The sequence below is a fragment of the Anser brachyrhynchus genome (assembly GCF_964034855.1).
Source record: "Anser brachyrhynchus genome assembly, chromosome: Z".
Lineage (NCBI taxonomy): Eukaryota > Metazoa > Chordata > Aves > Anseriformes > Anatidae > Anser > Anser brachyrhynchus.
In genome coordinates this window covers 73,219,658-73,241,185 of record NC_137697.1, presented here as the reverse complement: position 1 = coordinate 73,241,185, position 21,528 = coordinate 73,219,658, and the positions used below count along the sequence as shown (strand labels likewise).

General features: G+C 39.9%; 1 protein-coding gene across 7 annotated transcripts in view; it reads left to right on the top strand.

Moving 5' to 3' along the window:
• HAPLN1 (hyaluronan and proteoglycan link protein 1) overlaps nt 1-20,198 on the top strand; it is a 63,117-nt gene extending 42,919 nt beyond the window's left edge. For all 7 annotated transcript variants that reach the window (XM_080574559.1, XM_080574563.1, XM_080574558.1 and 4 more), the window contains 2 exons: nt 8,496-8,798; nt 16,161-20,198. In XM_080574559.1, coding sequence (XP_080430685.1) covers nt 8,496-8,798; nt 16,161-16,450 — 593 coding nt within the window. In that variant the 3' untranslated portion in view covers nt 16,451-20,198. The remainder of the gene's footprint in view (nt 1-8,495; nt 8,799-16,160) is intronic.
• The last annotated feature ends 1,330 nt before the right edge of the window (nt 20,199-21,528 follow it).

The window sequence follows — 21,528 nt, the reverse complement described above, 5'->3', positions numbered from 1 at the left end:
GCCTTTGAAGTAACAGTTACATGGTTTTTGACGCTGCCCAGAGCTAAATGCTGAATTCACAAATGGGCTAATGAGCAGTACGAGGTTGCTCAGGTAGACATCTACATAGAATTGTAGAACAATAGGATGGTTTGGGTAGTAAGGGACGTGAAAGATCATCTAGTTCCAACCCCCCTGCCATGGCCAGGGACACCTCCCACCTGATCAGGTTGCCCAAAGCCCCATCCAGCCTGGCCTTGGGCACTGCCATGGGGCATCCACAGCTTCTCTGGGCAGCCTGGGCCTGGGCCTCACCGCCCTCAGAACAAAGAATTTCTTCTTTATAGCTAATCTAAATCTACCCTCTTTTGGTTTAAAGCCATTACTCCTTGTCCCATCACTACACAGATCCTGAAAAGCACATGAACAGAGACATCCCAGCCCTGACATCCCCAAGAGTTGCTAAGTCTCTTTTTTTGAAGACAAACCCCCAAGTTAGTCAGCAATAAGCACTGGAGAAATGGTATCTCTTGAACAAAATGGCAAGAAACAGATTTTCTATCTTTTTTACCATGACCATTTAGTGATAGAGCACCAGGTTATTGGATACAAGATCTAGGTTCTACCTCCCAACACACATCTTCTAGCCTACTGCATCTGCCTTTGAAGTATGCCAACTCCAGCCCATCTTCTCCAGTACCACCACTCCTTCCTGTTTCCTCCTGCCTCAAATCCAACATAAGGAAATTCATTGGATAGGACGGGCAAAGAGGTGTCATTTGTCTTTAGCCAAGTATGTTCCAATCTCTGTTCGAAGGAGAGTTCACACATTTTAATGAGTGTCTGGCTACCGTACAGAACAATGTCTTGTTTTAAAACTTTTGTCAGATATGGGTGTCAAATTGTTCATATCTGATATTATAGAGTGTCATTTCCTAATCAGACAGAAAATACTAATTTAGGAAACCTTATGGTAAAAGTTAACCTTTCAAGAGGTGAGATAAGAGTCTGAGTGTGTCAGATTGGAATAAAACAACTTAGTAATGATTAGGATAAATAAATCCAAGTCTAAGTTGTGTTGAAGTTTCATTCTAAAATCATAATGATTAAAGTGTACTTTATTTACAAGCGTATATTTACAATGGGCATAATGGATATACATAAGGGATGGAGTGTATCCCTCTTTTTGTGTGCCCCTGCACTCATCTTTCATCTCGTCTGTAGGTTTATGCAGTGTTGGCTTTTATTGCTGTTTCATGCATTTGGTCAATGCAGACCAGAATAAGTTTAAAAAAAAATCAAATTTATTAGATAAAATTTACTTTAGTCTTTGGACAACAATGAGAATATATTAGTCCATACTAACATCCTTCATCTGTTATAAGCAATAAGGTTAATCTCACACTAGGAAGGATCTGCATCAGTAGCCTGGTGTCCCGAGATGGTGGCCCTCAGGATGTTAGTTGGCAGCAAGACAAAACCATTTACACCCAGGAATGCCCGCTAGCAGCATAAAACAGCTGATCACTCCAGTGTGAGTTCACTGTACAAACAGCATCAATTTGGCTAGGTGAAAGCATGTAAATTTATCTATATGAAAATAGTTGACCTCTACCTCAATGGACCTTTTATCTTCTCTGAATGTGGTAGAACTTTATTCTTATTAGAAGTAAAGGCCTCCTAGGATTGTCATTAAATAAGCTATCCATAATAACTGGTTATTTTTAGCTGTGGAAAAAACAAACAAGCAACCAACCAACCAACAACAACAACAACAACAAAGAAAAAAAACAGTGAAATTAGACTCCATCTGTATTTGTTACATACCTTGCACAGCTTTTTTTGCATATTCTCTTTGTTATTATGAAAGAGAAAATCTTTCATAATATCTTTCATTCTTTTCCTCCCTCCCTCCCTCCCTCCCTCCCTCCCTTCCTTCCTTCCTTCCTTCCTTCATTCCTTCCTTTTTTTTTAAAAAAAGCACTTTTAAAAACAACCTTGTTATCATTATCATCCTGTTTGTGGACTTAGATGCAGGGTCTAAGGGCAGGAGTGTTGCACTGGGCACAGTGGATGGAAGAAGTGGCAGGAACTGAAGAGAGTGGGATGTATTTTATGTTAACCTTGTCACCAAAGCCATTTTCTCAATGAGCCGAACATGCCATGCTTCTGTGCATAAAATAAGGATCATGAGCTTTGTATTCTTTTTCAAATATTCTGAGAGTACCAAAAGCTGAACAAATTAAAGGGCCTCCTATGGAAGGTAGATGTTGTTGCCTGAGTCATAAGCAAAGAATGAATTCTCAGCTTATAGTAAATTTCCTTTATGTTGTTGTTTTACTGTTCTTCACTAAATTTTCTTTATGTCAGTGCTTTATTGTTTTTCTCTCTTATGAGCATGAGGCACTGTAGTGAATCTCTCTATACCAGGTTTGTGTGCTTTGGTTTCCTGGGGAGGTGAAAGCTCCAGTAGCACCCTTGCTCATATTGCTCAGGCACAGATCGAGTGTACTATTCCTTCATGGCACTGAGATTCATGGGCCAGGTGGTAGAGAAAGTGGAACAACGCTAAGCTGCCGAAGGCAGGTTTTTAATTTGTTAGGATTTTTTTTTATAGGTCCTGTCTTCAGGGATAGATGATAACTGAACACAGTAGCCTTGCAGTACAGGCTATAAAATAATTACTTGATACATTCAACAGTACCAGAAATATGCAGATCTAGATAAAGCTGTTAAAAATCTCTGTAGACTGTGCTTCTTGATAGAAATTAACACTTTGGGTGGCTTCACTTAAACCCCAAACTAGCAGGTTTTGTGATCTTGCTTGAAGGTATGTTAGCCTTTATGCCCAAGATGGGGTGGGAAAAAGAGCAGCATCTCCTTCCAAAACAGACTTTATAGCTCAAAAATAGATCAAACAAGTTCATGAGCTCCATATAAAAAAATCTTCCAAATTATTACAGAAATCATTTCTAATCTAGTCCTCGTTTCTAATCAGATTTACCCTAATTTGTTTCTTTTGCATGTTGCTGTTATATTCATACACCAAAAGCTATTTAAAACATTCTTTGCATAACAATGTGTTGTTCTGTCTACAGTAAAACTGATGATATAAGGCACACCATTTGTAAGTGCTTAGAAGACAACAACATTTGTTGTAAAAGACAACAGTTCGGCAAGAATAAATTGTGTCAGACCATGTAATTCCTTCTGTGTCAGGACAACAGGTCTTTGCAGACACACATGTACTGCCACTACTGTGAGAAATGGTACTTCAAGGATGCAGCAAAGTAAAAGATCTAAATAGAGCAACAAAAAATTATCTGGAAATGATGACCTGAAAGGAAAATGCTAAAATAATTAGGACTGAATAGCCTAAGGAGAGCAAAGAAAGACAACAGTCTTCAAATTTTGATAAAGGCTGTAGAAAATAAAAAGGAAATAATCTGCCCCAGGCCAGGCAAGTCTAGTTGGTGTGCCTGCGTTGGTCAGAAGCAAGTGACCCTGCTGATGGCTTTGTGCAGGGGTGCTGTGGAATGGATGGACACCGCCTCAAGTGGCCCCGGTTTCATGGGGAGGCTGCTACCTCTTCACAGCTGGTGGCCCACCATGGAGCCTGTGCTGAATAGTCAAGACACTCAACAGGCAGAGGAGCGGAGATGGATTCTGAAGGAAAATGAGGGACTTACAGCTTCTCACAGAATTTTAGAAATCCAACATGGAAAATTTTGCCTTCAAGTGCATGAACTTGCCAAAGTAAAACTGTACCCTACAGTATGGCATATAGCAAACCCTACTGTACCTGGTGTTTACACTGGCTACACGAAAACTTACTTTTCTGTTTAGGCTAGAACTCAAGGAAGCCCATTTCTTTACTCTGGCTTTAAAAAGACTTCTTTTTTTCTTTTTTTTCTTTTTTTTTTAAATTTTTTTCCACATGCATTAACAGAGATTTTGTTCTATCTGTAAATACTCTTAAAACTGCTAATTGCGTATGGTACGAGCTTAATAGACACCCATAAATTGTTACAGGAGTTGTGCTTTCTAGGCTTATTTCCTCATCTTGCCTTGGATAACCATTACAGCTCCTTGCACTGTGAATGTCCCTATAGTGACTGGGTAACTACAAAGCATTTGTACTGAGTTTTAGGAATTACCTGCATGTAGGAATCTGAAATAGCTTTTGCAAAGGACACACAAATATCATGCTTTTTTCTACTCCTTATGTGAGCAGGACTGAGCTCTGCTTCTCTGATTATTTTCCTCTTATTAACCGAACATTTGGTTCTCACAGACCTCTTATAAATTCTCCCTCTGAAACAAATAGAGAAAAAAAATATTCCTCAATCAGGGAAAAGGTAGCAGTCAACACTTGTGCACAAAAGCACTTTTGACGTTGCTTTGCAAGACAGTTTCTCTTGTCCCTCTCTCTCCCTTCTCCTGGTTTCCCTTTCATAAACTATAATGAGAAGCACAGTAGCAGAGTTGTACACCTGAACTGAACGTAAGGCATCATGGAAATATGGGCTTGTGTACGGGGAGGATATGTTAAACCTCCACGTCTTGCCTTCTGATTTGGTACAAGTCCTAATTTCCATTACAAAAGTCGTTTTTGGGACTGTGATTGCATTGCCACAGGTACATACAGCAAGCTGGGTCAGATCCTTGCTGCTCACTGACAGGTGTGCTCTGTACTGAATCCATGTGTCTCAGGTCCATCCTGTAGCATGGGTTGTCCCACCGTGGGTGTAGGTCCTATTTCAGAGAAATGCAAGTCTGGGAGAGGAGCCACATGGTCAAGTCCATGCTCTAAGTTGATATTCCTCATTCAGGCTCCACAAGTATCTCAACAGCTTCCTCAGGGTGAGGAGCTGAATCACCAAGGTCGAGCTATGGGTTTCAGCTCCATCTTCCCACAAGCTGTGTGAGGGAACCACAGCTCTCTGGGTTTTAAAGAGGCTCCCTGCACAGACATGTTTTCTGGTAGATGGCTGGAAGTGCCTGACTGCATACAGATAGCATGTGAAGACTGCCAGCAGGACGTGCCTACAGAAAATGGGGGGATCAGCAGCTTTTGTTCATAGCGAGCTGGAGAGCGAGCCATACATAACAGGCTACAGTTATGTACAGTGTTTGGAATAACAAAACCATTCTTCCCCTGTGGAATATTATCTGGAGCTTTCATGTGACCAGCAGTAAGTGTTAATTTCCAGCCATTTGAGGCTGGAAGTTTTCCTCTCCCTCCGTTTCCTGAGCCGAATTTGTTAACATTTGGAAGTGGGTGTTCTGTCTGGTGGCAAAACACAGGGTTGGAGTCAGGGTTTTTGAGTTGGTCTGTAGTTTGGGAACAGAAATGAGCCTCCAGACAGCTTTTGTCCACTCGAGAACAGATGGGATGGATTATCTTCCGATGGTTTATAAGATCCAAGACCAAAGAAGATAGTGTGCAGTGAGGCTCAGAACTGCTAAACTGTACCAAAAGGAAGATGAATAGTAAGATCTAGCTATCAATTTAGTGTTAGTTTCATAGGGAAATGAAGAAGATAAAACAATATTAGCAACGATTCAAAATAATGCAAAGCTACACAAAGTACATATCGAGTCAATGGAGCTGTACAACATCACCAATGGCCACCCCCATCTGCAGGGTGAAATTAGTGCTAATCAGTTGCAGGCTTGTACTGCAGTTGAACCCAAACAAAAATCAGCTTCTATGCAGTCTACCCGAATATAGCCCAAAGCTAATATTACAGTTTTGTGCCTATTTACGTTATTAAGACATTATGTCTTAAACTGTCAAGCTCGAGTACATTTGTAACAAATGAACATACATATTTAACCATCTAAAAAAAAGCTGATTTTAGAAATCTTAAGGAACCAAATCGGTTTGAACAGTTTCCAACAAATTGCAAGGTATATAAGTTTAGCTGTTCAGTTTCTACCATCCACCTCTAGTAGGGTTCTTTTTACGTGGACATGCAGATCAAGCACATATACTGGACAAGGAGTCAGTTGTCTGGGGAAGCATAGTTCTGGGAAGACAATAAGTATTGGATTTCTCATAAAGCAATAAAGCTTGGACTCCTCTGATGCTTGCTATATTTTTACCACAGTCATTTTTATTTCTATCCATTAACACCAAGGGAGAATTAATATATTTTTATTTTTATTTTTTGAAGGGGCAGGAGGGAGGAAGGAAAAACAAAGTTTGAGAAATCATGCCATAGCTACAGCTTCTTATTTATGAAGTTCTAGTTAGCAGCACATGAAGCGTTACAATTCATTCATGCTTTATAGTTCAGGACAACTAATAACTGAAAAGTACTTTAAAGAAAGATTTACAAAAGGAAAGAAAATCAGCAGACTCTCCAGTTAATTGCTGGAGGAGAACAAAATCTTGTTTGTTATTACCCTGCCAAGTTTACATTTGCATGCTTTATTTTCTTGGATCGAGTCACTGAAGTTTAGTAATAACAGAGATTTTATTTAACAAAAATAACACTGTTTGGATGATAGATGAGTGAAGGAAAGGAGAGGAGGGAAAGAAAGGAGACGATAAGATACCAGTGGAATAGACACCAAAGTGGGCCGAGTGCTCAAGAAGAAGAATGACTTCATTGCACGCTGACAGTCTTGCATGACTGTAATGTAATTTCAGTATCCTCTGCTACATTGCCCTGGAGATGAGGAACTTGTTACAGGGAGAATTCATCAGCGGGGAGAAAAGAAAAAGAGAGATGGATGTCTGTACCAGAGTTTAAAGTTTTTGGCTCATCCCCTAATGTGTTATCTTGTCTTCAGCCTCTCTGCATCCCACAGCACTCCGTTGTGCAGGGGTGTTTGAGAATAAACATTCTGAGCTGGATCTTCTCTGGTGACATTTTACTTCAGTTTATTATGAAGATTGGGCTGAAGCCAACTATAAAATTTAGATCTGAGTTAAGTTTCTAAACCCTGCCAAAGTTAGGGTGGTCTGATCCAAACTTTTGTTTCACGTCTCTTTCTTCTTTGTACTGTCTTTTATCAGAGCCACATGGGGAGGTGGTTCTTCAGCATTTTCTGAAACATCCTTCGTGCTTTGAGAAATAACTTTTAAATGCAGGTATACGTATATAAATATCCTGTGGAAAAGTCTATGAGATAAGTTCAATAACCGTGACTGAATGTTGCTGCTGAAACTGCTCTGTAGCTACGTCCGCCGCCTCCGTGTGGACGTTCTCTGTCCCCAGGTCTCTGTGCCCTGCCTGTCTGCAGCTGCTCACCACTGATAAGCAGCAGGAAGGTCTGTGGTACTCCTCAGGGGTGGAAGGAGGCACTGGCAGGTCTGTGCTTCTTATCAAGTCTGTCTGGCATTGCTGCACGCTGGGTGCTGCATGGCTAAATGGTTTCCTCACCTAAATGAGGAAACCTGTTGTCTGCTCAAGGGACCCTGCTCCCCGATGCCCTCTGTGAGGAGCTCTGCCTCCTTGAGTGGTGAGGAACTGCCAAAAAGCAGCTGGAGAGTATCAGAAAGGACTCTCTAGAACCACATACAATTTCATGGATTTTATTTCCCTATAGATTTCCTATTTTAATATCTCAGGACCCTGATATTATATCCCCTACCAGACTAGCCTTGAAATGTTCTTTTTAAGCTGGGCATGAAATGCCTTCCTGTTCCTGGGACAATGTGAAATAGAATAAAAACAAACAAACAAAAATCCAACAGTCTTGAACTCTCAGGAAATCTTGGCAAGAGTCCAGGAAAAGAGCGCAGCACTCTTATGTCAATCAGAACATTTTATTTTAACGTTCACATGCAAGAAGAAATAGTTCGTTTGTCTCCATGCTACAATTTCTTCTTTTTATGTGATTGCAAGAAAATCCCCAAATCCCAACCAGAAAAAAAAGAAAGAAAGAAAGAAAGAAAGAAAGAAAGAAAGAAAGAAAGAAAGAAAGAAAAGAAAGAAAGAAAGAAAGAAAGAAAGAAAGAAAGAAAGAAAGAAAGAAAGAAAGAAAGAAAGAAAGAAAGAAAGAAAGAAAGAAAGAAAGAAAGAAAGAAAGAAAGAAAGAAAGAAAGAAGAAAGAAAAAGAAGAAATAGAATTAAGCTTTTTTTTTTTTAATATTTTTAAAGGGAAATTGATCTTGCAGCCAGTAAACTTGACTTTTCTGATGGGAAGCACTTAGTTACAAAATTTCTTCCAGCTCTTCTCGTCTTTAAGCACTCCTTGCATGCACGAGGGTGAGACCAGAGCAGGGACAGCAGAGCTGCTGGTGGGGCACACGTGCAGCCCTGGGGGGCTCCCCACTGGGTTACCTGGAGAGGAGCTAGGTGAGAAGGTGGCTGCATCCCCTTCTCAGACCATGCAGCTGATGTGCTGGCAGAGCATTTTTCCCAAGAAAAAAAACAATTTAGCAGTCAAACACATTATTGGGTTAACCTTTATTTCTTTCTGATGACTGGAAATGCTGCTTCTCCTTCTTGTGCTCTTTTGGTGTTGAAGATACTTAGCTAGACCCCTCTCTGCCATTTCAGGTGTCGTCTTCCCCTACTCTCCGCGGCTGGGTCGTTACAACCTGAACTTCCACGAGGCTCAGCAAGCCTGCCTGGACCAGGACTCCATCATCGCCTCCTTCGATCAGCTCTATGAGGCCTGGAGGTCCGGGCTGGACTGGTGTAATGCGGGCTGGCTCAGCGACGGCTCCGTGCAGTACCCCATCACCAAGCCCAGGGAGCCCTGTGGGGGGAAGAACACGGTGCCCGGCGTCAGGAATTATGGCTTCTGGGACAAGGATAAGAGCCGCTACGATGTGTTCTGCTTCACCTCAAACTTCAATGGTAAGAGCTGGGCTCGCTTCTACCTCGCAAGTGGCCATTTCGGAAAATAAAGCAATGCCGACAGCAGCAAAGGGCAGCAGATGACACTTAGCTGGCCAAAGTTTGCGTCAGCTTTGGGAAATGTTGCTGTTGAATTTACCAAGACATGCCCAGAGTAATGTTGTCTTTGCCACATGTTCACACAGATAATTTTTAAAACTTGGAGTTGTACTGGCAGTAGTTTCTAATATGTCCGCTTTCACCCCATTAGTATTAATGCAATAACTTTTTAATGCTGTTTGCCCAGGTTCTTTCAGCTACAGTGATGAAGAAATCAGTAATTCCTTTAATTGAACTTCCCCACTGAATTCAATTATAACTATGATGTTTTACAACTTAAATGTCACCAAAACAAAGTTCTGATTGCCACTTCATCTCTGGTGTTGTCTCAAGCAGCTCCAGCTCATACACCAAGTCTAATATGACTAATACTTCCTTATCAGTAAAGCTATTTCTGGCTCTTGTGCCTAATAATTTAGATTTCTAATCTTAGTACACTGTCAAAACCAAAATATGTTCGCTCTAGCTCTGAGCTTGGTTTGCTCTAAACCTTATTTTAGTGACTGCAAGATTTCAACTGTTAGTAGTAGAACTGTTAGTAGGTGTGAAATGAGCTGATCTCAGCCTGCCATCATTTAATCTAGTGCCTGAAAAGGATTTACAAAGCGTGGCTGTCAATGAGAGGGGCACTGCAAGTGAGCAGTGCAAAAGGAGTCTCCAATCTTCTGCAACATCATGCTCATGGGTAATTCCTGTTTGGCGTGCAGCCCCATCAGAGCAAGGAGCACGGCCTTTTTTGTGTTGTGCTCAGATTGATTATTCACACTGAAGCATTTGTGCTCTACAGCACACAAAAAAATAAACATAAGCTTTGCTCTTAGAAGATATGTTCTGTCCCACCCTCTCAGAAAAACAAAACAAAACAAAAACAAACAAACAAACAAAACAACTGCAAAACAACAAATCCTGAAACCAACAATATCAAAAATGAGACTGGATGTACTCTGAAACAAATGTTTATCTAATTTTTATCATGCTACATCATTCCGTGAGATGCTGGCTCATATTTTTTCTTGCTCCACTGATTCAAGGTGAAATCTTGTATGAGCTCATTGTATGCAGATTTAAATCTGTAGTAATGAAATAGCACTAAGTAATAAAATGAACTAGGGGAAAAAATAAATTTGATAGCTGCACCATTTAAAGTGCTTGCAGGGCAAACATTTGTGATCGCTGGTCACTAATGACCACCCCTTTCCATACTAGTAGCTCAACAGTATCTCTTATGGGAAGGTAAAAATCATTTCTGAAAAAAAAAAAAAGAGAAAAAGGTACTGATAGACAAATATTGTCTGTACACTAATATGGCAAGATAGAGAAGGAGGGAAGAGGAATGAGGTAAGGTGAGGACAAGGTATACAGGTGGCAAAGAGATCAAAGAAAGCAAAGATCCATTAAAATGGATCTCATGCTTGGGGAGTTGGTTAAACTGCCCTGCAAGACAGAATGCCACACAGCGACAGGATGATGTAAAGAGCTGAGCGCCAATTTCCCCGTCTCCCTGTAGCTCATCACGATACGAGTCCCTCAAGCTACCAGCAGAAAACCTCGACATACCCTCCTGTGTCCCTTCTATGTTCTCCACTGTTCATATCCCAAGCACACCTTAACATCCACAATAATCCCAGGAACCCTCCCAGAATGCCAGCTTCCTACTGGCAGCTCAGAAATTCAGATAGCTTATACATGCTTAACAATGTCATTAGTGTTCTCACTGTAAAGGGAAAAACCTTATAATAACCCTATTTGCCACCAGGTTGCAATTGCCAAAGATAGTGGCTATGGGCACTGAGCTGTTTCTGGAACACACAATATTGATCCTCTCGGCTCAGGAACAGCCAAGGAAAATGAGAAGTGGTTAGGGCACCATGCATTTCCAACAGTGGCAGTGACTGCTGGAGTCTCTTGACAGTGTGAAACAGAGAAGCCTTCAGCTGTATGTGAGGGAGCTGGAAAAACGCCAGGGGCCCCAGGATCAGAGGCATGTAAGGCTAGCTCAAAAAAAAAAAAAAAACAAAAAACTCAAAGAGTGTCAGTTGTATGAGCTGCTGCTGTGAATAACGAGGGTGTGTGAGGTTTACATTGGGTTCTTTTTAGAGAAGGAAATCTCAAAAATACGTTATGATCTCAAGGAAGATTAAAAAAAAAAAAAGGAAAGAAAGCCTCAGTTTTAAATAGTTGAGGCTTGGGTTTTACGTGGAGAAGAAAGGTACACGATGACAAAATTACATTCAGTCATTAAAGTGAAAAATGAAAATATAGTCTTCAATGCAGTGAGCTCCAGTCCAGATTCAGTGTTTTCACTCTGGATCTACTGGAGTCCCCCTGTGGTAAACTGAGTACACCAAGAAATAATGACAAAAATTTGTTTTGATGCTGTTAGAAATGAATTCTGCACTCGTTCCTTTTAACTGCACAGTGAAATTGTTTCAGCAGAGTTCTTCTGCAATGCAGTATAAAATAATCTTAGTACTTTATGAAAATTACCCTCTACAGTGTCTTTTCTAAGACTAGTTTAAGTGCAGTACTTGAGCATTTTGTTCTGCCTGTGTAACTGTGTCATTCAGGTCATTCACAGAGGATTTTTTTTTTGTGTTTTGTGGCTGTGCAGGTAAAGTCAAACACCCCAAAATGGATCATCTGCTTTTTGAAAACTGTAGTACCAGCATTTTACCAGTTTATAGGAATATGTAGTGATATATATAGAGAAAGAACTATACAAAGGGTAACATTATCATAATTCTGTCTATATGCTTACTGTTCAGAGTTCAAGAATAAGACCATACGGCTGTGCAGGAAAGATGGTCCTTTTCTGTACAAGTATTGCAGCAGGAATTCAAGTCCCACAGACCCAAAACGGCGTAGGACAAAGAATGTGTAATGATATAGCTGAGGGTTATTCTTTACTTAATTTCAAATGCTTTCTCAATGGGAGCAGTGAGTCTCTCAAAGAAAAACCATGGGAATCTCTGACACTGGAAAGTGTTAGGCAAGCTAAATATAGAATCATAGAATCACAGAATATCCCGAGTTAGAAGGGACCCATAAGGATCATCAAGTCCAACTCCTGGCACCGCACAGGTCTACCCAAAAGTTTAGACCATGTGACTCAGTGCACAGTCCAATCGCTTCTTAAATTCAGACAGGCTTGGTGCAGCGACTGCTTCACTGGGGAGCCTGTTCCAGTGTGCGACCACCCTCTCGGTGAAGAACCTCTTCCTGATGTCCAGCCTAAACTTCCCCTGCCTCAGCTTAACACCGTTCCCACGGGTCCTTCACTGGTGATAACGGAGAATAGGTCACCTGCCTCTCCACTCCCCCTCGCGAGGAAGCTGTAGACTGCGATGAGGTCCCCCCTCAGCCTCCTCTTCTCCAGGCTGAACAGGCCTAGTGACCTCAGCCGCTCCTCATATGTCTTCCCCTCTAGGCCCTTCACCATCTTCGTCACCCTTCTCTGGACACTCTCCAACAGTTTCATGTCCTTTTTGTACTGTGGTGCCCAGAACTGCACACAGTACTCGAGGTGAGGCCGCACCAGCACAGAGTAGAGCGGGACAATCACCTCCCTCCACTGACTAGCAATGCCGTGCTTGATGCACCCCAGGATGCGGTTGGCCCTCCTGGCTGCCAGGGCACACTGCTGGCTCATATTCAACTTGCTGTCAACCACAACCCCCAGATCGCTCTCTGCAGGGCTGCTCTCCAGCGTCTCGTTGCCCAGTCTCTACGTATAGCCAGGGTTGCCCCGTTATAGCCAGGGTTGCCCCGATAGACATATCTATCAACTCCTTTATAATTAAACACTTTCAAACAAAAAAGGGTATAACTAGGGCTTGTGTCACACTTTCAGCTCATTAACGTGCATTTTGTTATGTACTTTGCACACAGAACTGCAGTGCATAACTGATTTGCTATCAGCTCTAGCAAAATCAGGTAAAAATCTCTTATGTTAACAAAATTAAAAATACAAAGAATTAATTTTAGGGATCATGTTGAAAATGCAGCTGTGAACCACCTGTTTACTTCAGTAATGCAGGTGATAAACTACCCACCACCATTTACAGGGGAGGAAGTGGTAGAAGGTCTTTTCTCAATAATGCATGCTGACCATTCCAGATAAACAGAGTACTTGATCTCTGGGAACACATAGCTGTTGCTCTAAAAAGGGGAACAAAACTATGCAAAGTGAAATTATGTGCCCTTTCCTGAAAGCGGGTGCACTAGAGTCAGGGGGGAGGTCTTGAAGAGGTTTTTCAAAAATTGTTCCCACCTCTTTAATACGGTGGTTTAAAATCAGTCACCGGAGTTGATCACTGTATTTTGGCATGCTTACTGCGACCTTATTTTTGAAGGAATTTATTTTCAATATGTTCATCTTTGGAGAACAATGGCCTCACCCAGCCAGTTTCTGTGGCTGTGAGGTGTCCTGAGCTGTACAGGTCTGTGGAGCAGATGGTACGGCCAACATGTTGTGCTGCCAGCTGGGAATGCCCCTCGCTGCCATTTAAAACCATGCATTTACTCTTTGCACAGCGAAACAATTCAACCCGTTTCTTCATAAGCTTTTCAGCCTGCATGCAGACTGCTGACTTCAAGGGGCATCCCATGCCCTGCATCAGTCTTAGGGCTCAGCCCCAACCCTTAGGTATTCGATGACTAGCTGTGGATGAAGGCATCCTCCCTGAGCACACAGGCATCTCTGTGTTAGCTCTTTCGCACAGAACATAACAGGTGGGGTGGTGCTGCCTTTTGGTGCCTCTGAGTGTGCTGTCCCACTTTGTCTACATCCAATTTTGATTAAAAAAACCTTCACCTCAAAACACCCCATTTAGAGCTGAGATTGGAAGGAATCTTCCCTGGCAATGCATCCCTCAGGCTCCCGCAGTCACAGGACGTAGATATTTAGGTCAAGTGCTCAGGTTTTCCTCTTTAAGCCGTTCCGTTACATGCAAAAGCTTAAAATGGCTGTAATAAATGGAGTTTGATTAGGTTTGTATAAAACCCCTGCCCTTTGATTTGGAGTGAGAAGTCAAGCCAAGCACACTCATCCTCTGTGGGAGTGACCTAACTACCAGCTATTAATGAGAGACAGAGGGTTAATGCCCCCCCTCCCCTTCCATCCTTCCACATGAATTAATGAAAACTAAGATTGAGCAGTTGCCATTTAGGAGGCCTTCTAACCTATTGGCAGGGAAAAAAAAACACAGCAAATCTGCACTCAGTTTACTGACAGTGTTTTATTTAATCAGATGTTCTGGATGCACGTTCCACCCTTGTGGGGCTTGCTATTAAAGTTCTCCTATTTAGGGAAGGGGCAGAGTATAGGAGTTTTTATTATTGATGTCATATGTCAAAAGCCTGACCTTACTGCAAATCCCTAGGAAATTACATTCCACTGACATATGGTTTGAAGAGCAACTAATAAGCTAGGTGAAGTTTACATACTATCAGTCCAAATCCCTGTTCCCTTAAGTCTGAAATCCTATTTGCTTTGGGGAAACCTCTTAATAACCTAGTAAGAACAGGTTTCCACTTAATAAACATTTTTCTTCAGCAACACCCTGTAAATGCTGTCAACTTGCTGAGCTGGAGTCAACCAAGCATTTTACAAAGGTGTGGATAATCTGCTCTCAACAGTTTTCTGTGAAAACACTGTAGATATTGTTTCTGACAACAGTGAAATTGTTTAAAAGGTTCTTCTCCACTACAGCCACAATGTAAATGCTTTTTTTTTAATGATTCCTGTCACAGTATGAAATTTCAAACCTTCACACAAAGCTAATTGAATTATCTTTATATTTTCATCTGACCTGACATTTCTTCACTTGAAAAAAGAAAAAAAACTAAGTGTTTTTTTGCTGGGATCTAGAGCTGATGTAACTCTTCTTCTTTCCCATTGGTCTTCCTTTACCAAGAAAGTAATCTGTGCAGGATACAGTTTGTTTTTAACTGTATATTAAGAGGAAGAAAATGGATATTATTTCAGAGTACATAATTTAGAAGCTGAGATAGTGCTTGCCCCACATGAATGAATTGATTTGTTTCTTAGCCAAATTCCCCCTTTTACAGAACAATCAGATTGAAAATGTTGTGAATTTCTTTGGAAATTTGATAAATAAACCTAAGTATAATGAGTGAAAGGCTAACAATGAATTTATATTGCCTTGATAAGTGAAATTAATGTTGGTATTATTGCTGCTCTTGGATTAATACAGGGGACTTCCTGTTTGAATGTTACTTGCTGGCATATGTTTTCATTACCTTGAGACAGAGTCACATTTTTCTTAGTAGCACTATCAGTTCAATGCCATCATAAGGCAAGGATATGTCCTTTGATGCCTAAACAGAAACAGAGTTGCAGAACTGCTGTGAATGTTTGTGATACTGCTAATGAAGACTTATGGCAGGCATGGTTTTGATCTGCCAGAGCTTCAAACTCTGCTTCTGAGCAGCTGTGCAATTTTCCTCTTTCTTAGAGGAAAAAAAAAAAAAAAAAAGTTTAAGTTGTGCTTGTACTTAATCAGAAACAAGGTCACTGCCTTGTTAGAGAGTAAAACTGCATGTGTTAGCTGCAGCCACCCTCGCCCAAGTGCTATCAGTGGCCAAATCTTGCTATGTCATGCTGCTGAGAAGAAAACTCACAAGGGCTTTAATCTTATGTTGAGAGCATGATGTAAAATTACACTGCTTCGGACATTTCACTAATTTCCTTTCTCTACTGCTAAGATGCAGCTGTATGAGGTCTGCTTTGCCTGATATCTGTGGGATCCTCGGGCATTTTACTGGATTGTCACTGGCACCTTGCTGGTAAATGCATCTGGCACCTTAACGTTAGGTGCAGAGCAAGCACCTGGCTGAAAACCAGGTTATCTGCCAGCATCCCTCTTCCCCACCTTTTTTCTTCCTTTTATTATACCTCTACATCCAGAGAAGGAAAATACATTACAATGGGTCAGTTAGCACTGGATGCCAGTGAGGGTGGAGATGCCATGCCATGCTAAGTTAGCAGAAATGAGTATAATGCTATATGTTTGTTTAGATTGTCCTTCTCTGCCTGCTGTATTTTTTCTCCCACTCCCAATATTTATCAATTCACTACAGAAAAACTTAAAACCTTATTCACAGCACAACAACTGACTTTCAGAGTCCCAAATCAGCCACTGATTGGCCTGATTCTGCAGTGGGACATCCCCATTTCTACTCAAAACCTACCTTGATAATATCGCATCATGCCACTTAAGACTCTCTTCTTTCTCTTGCTAGGTCGTTTTTACTACCTAATACACCCGACCAAGCTGACCTATGATGAGGCTGTGCAGGCCTGCTTGAAGGACGGCGCTCAGATCGCCAAAGTTGGCCAGATATTTGCTGCCTGGAAGCTCCTGGGATATGACCGTTGTGACGCCGGCTGGCTGGCGGACGGCAGCGTCCGCTACCCGATCTCCAGACCAAGGAAACGCTGCAGCCCTAATGAAGCCGCTGTTCGCTTTGTAGGCTTCCCCGATAAAAAGCACAAGCTGTATGGTGTCTACTGTTTCAGAGCGTACAACTGAAAATACCTAGAGCACACTAGATTTAAATTCATTAAGAACATGTGAAAGATTTCTTTTCGATACGAACTCATGCAAGTTACCAAAACTGTGATAAACCTTTCTTACTGTAAAGAGTGATTTTCATAAACCCAACCCATTAATTTGTTTTTGGTTTTGCTTTAATATTTTTGTAAAAGTATCATTCCATAGATATTTTAAATTAATATAATTTAAAGGAAGCTCTAGGTAAGGAATTTTTAGAGCCAAAATCTTTAAGCTACATCATCCCAACAAAATATAATTTTCATGATTGGGGCATGCAATAGAGCTTGAGAATTGCTAGGACACAATTATGGAATGTAAGGCTACTCAAAGCAGAAGCTTTTAAAAGCACAAATTTTACATATTTATACCAGTTTGAGATACACTGCAAATTGATTATATCTGGAGTTTTGAAATAAGATAATGTTTTTGTTTATAGGGGGTCAGTTAGGTTTTGCAAAAAAAGAAAAAAAAAGAAAAAAAAAAGCCAACACAATAACCACAGCAAGCCAGATGATTGGAAAAGACTGTTTTCACATGGGAATGACATACAGTTTAATAAAAGCAGCTAAAACAGTCCACAAAAATAAGATTTGTTTAAGAGTCGAACCCTGTCTTTCTGAAAAATAGGTTTATGATCCAATGCATATGAACAAGCACAATTAGTTCTGAACATTTCAATTGTGTTTTTATTATGTATAAATCATTGATGAAGGAGTGAATAATTAATTAATGAGAAAACCCTATTTTCTTCTTAACTCAAATTAAAGATGCCTGAGAAGTATTGTGTTACCTTTGAGTAGCTTTACTGAGTTATTTTTAAACTCTTAGGCCGTTTGCTGAGCAGTATATAGCATCTACTCAGGGCAGTTGTATAAATGAACTGCTGGACAGAAAAATTATAAACTTTAGCAGCTTGACTTTACATTAGCTTTTGAAATATTATTGTCTTAATGAAAGAATATTAGAATATTTAGATTTCTTAGCTATTTACACATCACAAGAAATAAAAATTGGAAAAAAAATGATTAAGTCTTAGAACAAGATTATTAAATAAAATCTGAAATCAGCTATTAATGTTTAGAAGAGAAAAATACTTTATTTCCTTGCATCTCATATGTATCTAAAATACATCTGCTTTTTAAACTATCAGTGAAAAAAAATAGTATCACTGGCCCTGAATTATTTAGTTAATCCTCCTTAGAGTTAGCAGAAATAAGTACTGAAATACGTTTTTTTCTCTAAATCTGCAGTGGTCTAGGTGGAAGATGTTTACCTGTATCTGCCAGTGTCAGAGATAAACATGCACTGTGCATGGTGCCTAGGATTTTCAGAGCTGCCTAAAGTACTAGGTCTTCCCTTAATGCCAATTTGAAGGAATTTGGATTCCTGATGCAAACCCATTTTGGATGCAGCAATTCTTGGTGCTCATCTTCGGATACCTTAATGCAACCAGTTTTTCAGAGAGTGGGTGCTCAAGGCTTTCTGAAAATTTACTCCACTTATGCTGTCTCAAGCTGGATATCCAAAAAACAGAGGCCACTGATAAAAAAAAATAAAAATAAAAATCTTGGTCTGGAGTAATCTCTTAGGCGGTTTTGAAGTTCTCTATCCAGTGTTGGTTCTACCACTTAAAAATGTAGAACTCTTTTCCTACTCTACGCTTACTGACTGAAGATTTCAGAGGACCAATATTTGTATTTTGCAAAGTTTTGTAGCTTCCCATAGTTTCCGTATCTAAATGAGATATGGTGGTATTATCCAAGTAGAACACAACTGGTAGGCTTTTGTGAATGGTTTAGTTATTTTCCCATGGACATGGCTATATAAATCTGATTCCCAATGTGGTGGTGGTCCTGTTTTAAAAATCTGTGAGCAAACCAGGAACAGTACGTGGTAAGACTGGAGCATAGAGATACCAAGGTACGAGTCGTATTGTACTGGAGTTCGTTCCCATTAAGCTCAGAGGCAACTCTCCATCCTCTTTACTGACATACTGACAGTATGAGTGTTTGCTCATACTACACAGATGAACCAATCTTGGTGCCAAACCACCCCCTCCCCTTTTTTGTTCAAGTTGGAAGTTGATTTTTTTTGAAAATCTATCATTTAGATATAAATTGAGAGATATTATAGGCCAGGCCCCTATACCCATGTAATTTTTACACATTTTTAAAATCAGTGTCCATTTCACACATTTTCTCAAGCCATTCAGAATATTTTCCAAACACTTGGGAGAAAAATAAACAGGAATGAAAGTAGAAATAAAATATATATATATATATTTGTGCAGGAGAAAGAATAGGGTGTGCAGACTGTACTGTGACCAATAAGAATACATGTTGTCCCCTGTCCAACCTTCAGAAGTACAGAAAAAGAAGTAGATAGTATCTCTGGAGCTTGGGCAGGGAGGTTGTGGGATGAGAAAGACCATAGGGAATATCCCAGAATGGTTGTTACTCCAGCTAGATCCAGACTTGCTGTAAAGTGGGAAGCCCTTCATGCAGCTGGCTCTAACCTCCCCAGAGATCTGGAGGAGGCTGCATGGTTTTCCTATTACACAGCAGTTAAGAGACCCTCATGGAATCTCTTTTTTTTTTTTATTATTATTATTGTCTTTTTTTTCTCCTTTTTCTTTTTTTTTTTTTCTTTTACCTCTCCAGGGAAACCCTTCACAGGGTTTCACCCAGACACATTTTTCTTGCAGGATTGGGGATTATTATGTGCCTGCATAAAAATGTAGTCCTCCAACCCACTCGTGGGGCTGGCTAAAGTGCCCTCACTGCTAGACCAAAGGCACTGCAGGAAAGGCGAATTCAGCCTTTCGTCAACTTTGCAACATGCTGGGGATGGCTGGTCAGGTCCTAAATCACAGCAATCTCAGGCTTGCTCTTGCTTATGCTTTCTGCGCCCGCATCTCGGGGCTGCCGCTGTGACAGCCCGGGCGTAGCGTATCGCCCTGCTTTGTGCATCACCTGTGCCGGTGGCCGAGGGGGTTTCGTACCACGCACGTGTCCCCTCGGCTCTGGGGATCGCCCCACGGCTCCAGTCTGGCAGCACGGCGAGGCCATGGCACAAGAAGGAACAAGTGGCCCTCGGCTGCCGTGTGAGCACAAGCGGCAAAATGTTATCGCTCAGCTGTAGCTGCAAGTTCGCACTGAAGATAAATGCTTGCTAGGAATCAAATGCTCATGTAATGGAGTCTCAGTTTGTGAATTTACATTCGTCATGTTACTTACAAAAAGCCCAGTAGTCTAACTTGGGATCAAGCTAGTTTTAGATCAGTATATTGATATGCAATATTATATATTATTATAACAGATAAAGTTAATGGGATAGCGTGATGAAAATATGTTTGTATGAAAAATATAATTAGCTCTAATGTAAGCAGGTTTAAAAAACATAAAGTGTATGATTACATGCTAAATGGGCACAAATGGGCAAAAAGACATGAATTCTATTTATTTTTACAGCTACTGACTCCATTTCCTTTTATAATGTCAAATGTCAGGATGTTTTCTTATTTTTGAATAAGCTAGCTAGGTGCTTAAAAAACCTTAAAAAGCAGCTTAAGAACTGGATAAAAGTCTGTGCTGTTTTCTGTTGGTCGGAGAAAATTCTGTCATTAGAATCAATTCATGTTCTCTGTCATTATCTTGTATTTCACAATGCATCTGTATTTTAATGCCCATGAATGACAACAATTAAATCATGTTGTTCTTTTCAATATGATGATTTCTTCTTATTGACTGGATGCTCTTCTACTTCTTTCCCAGAAAAGACAAAAGGGAATGGAAAAGATCAAAGTATGAAAATACTTTGACATAGTAAACATAGTAAACAAAGCAATTACCAGTCAAGGGGAAAAAAGAATAAGAGAGAGAGAGAGAGAGAGAGAGAGAGAAAGAAAAGAAAGGAAAGAAAGGAAGAAAGGAAGGAAGGAAGAGAGAGAGAGAGAGAAAGAAAGAAAAAAGAAAGAAAGAAAAAGAAAGAGAAAAGGAAGGAAGGAAGGAAGAGAGAGAGAAAGAAAGGAAAGAAAGAAAAAGAAAGAAAGAAAGAAAGAAAGAAAGAAAGAAAGAAAGAAAGAAAGAAAGAAAGAAAGAAAGAAAGAAAGAAAGAAAGAAAGAAAGAAAGAAAGAAAGAAAAGAAGAAAGAAAGAAAGAAAGAAAGAAAGAAAGAAAGAAAGAAAGAAAGAAAGAAAGAAAGAAAGAGAAAGAAAGAAAAAGAAAAAGAAAGAAAGAAAGAAAAGAAAGAAAAAAAGGCAAAGAGAAAGAAAGAAAGAAAAAGAAAGAAAGAGAAAAAAAGAAAGAAAGAAAGAAAGAAAGAAAGAAAGAAAGAAAGAAAGAAAGAAAGAAAGAAAGAAAGAAAATACTCTGTGAAAAAGATTTACAATTAGAATAAAGAGAACCATATTCCAAAGACTTTTGTTTTATGTTTCTTTGAAGCATTTTGAAAGTAGAAATACAAGTGCCAATTTCTGTTTTGTGTTTTCTCCCATCTTATAAAATAAAATAAAATATATACAAGGAAGTTTGTTGTTGTTGTTGTTGTTGTTTTGGTTGGTATAGTACTCTGCTTTTGCGTTACTAGAAATTGGATTTAGAATAACATATCACATTTTGGAAAATTTATGAAACTATTTCTTTAATCCTATGACCTTAGAATTAAAAACATTAAAAAAAAATCCTTCTTTGTAATGTGTAAAGAGAAAGATTTTTTAGTGTTGAGCAAGGAATTAGTTATTAAAAGCACAGAGGCAGATTTTCAGCTTCTGTAATTACACAATTTCTGCATTATTTTATTGATCTGTGCTGGAGATTAAACCCTGAAAGTTACATATGGTGCACTGTTTAGCTTAGAAACCAATCGTATAAAAACTTTCAGTCTATCACCCGTCCTTAAAAATTGAATGAAAAAGAGTTTCAAAATGAGTGATCCAGTTTTCAGAATAAGGTAAATCTATAATAAAATTAATGCATGATTGAGATGAACATACTTGATTTTTTAACAACTTAGTTAAAACAATTTTTAAGTGGGTAACATTTTGATTTTACATT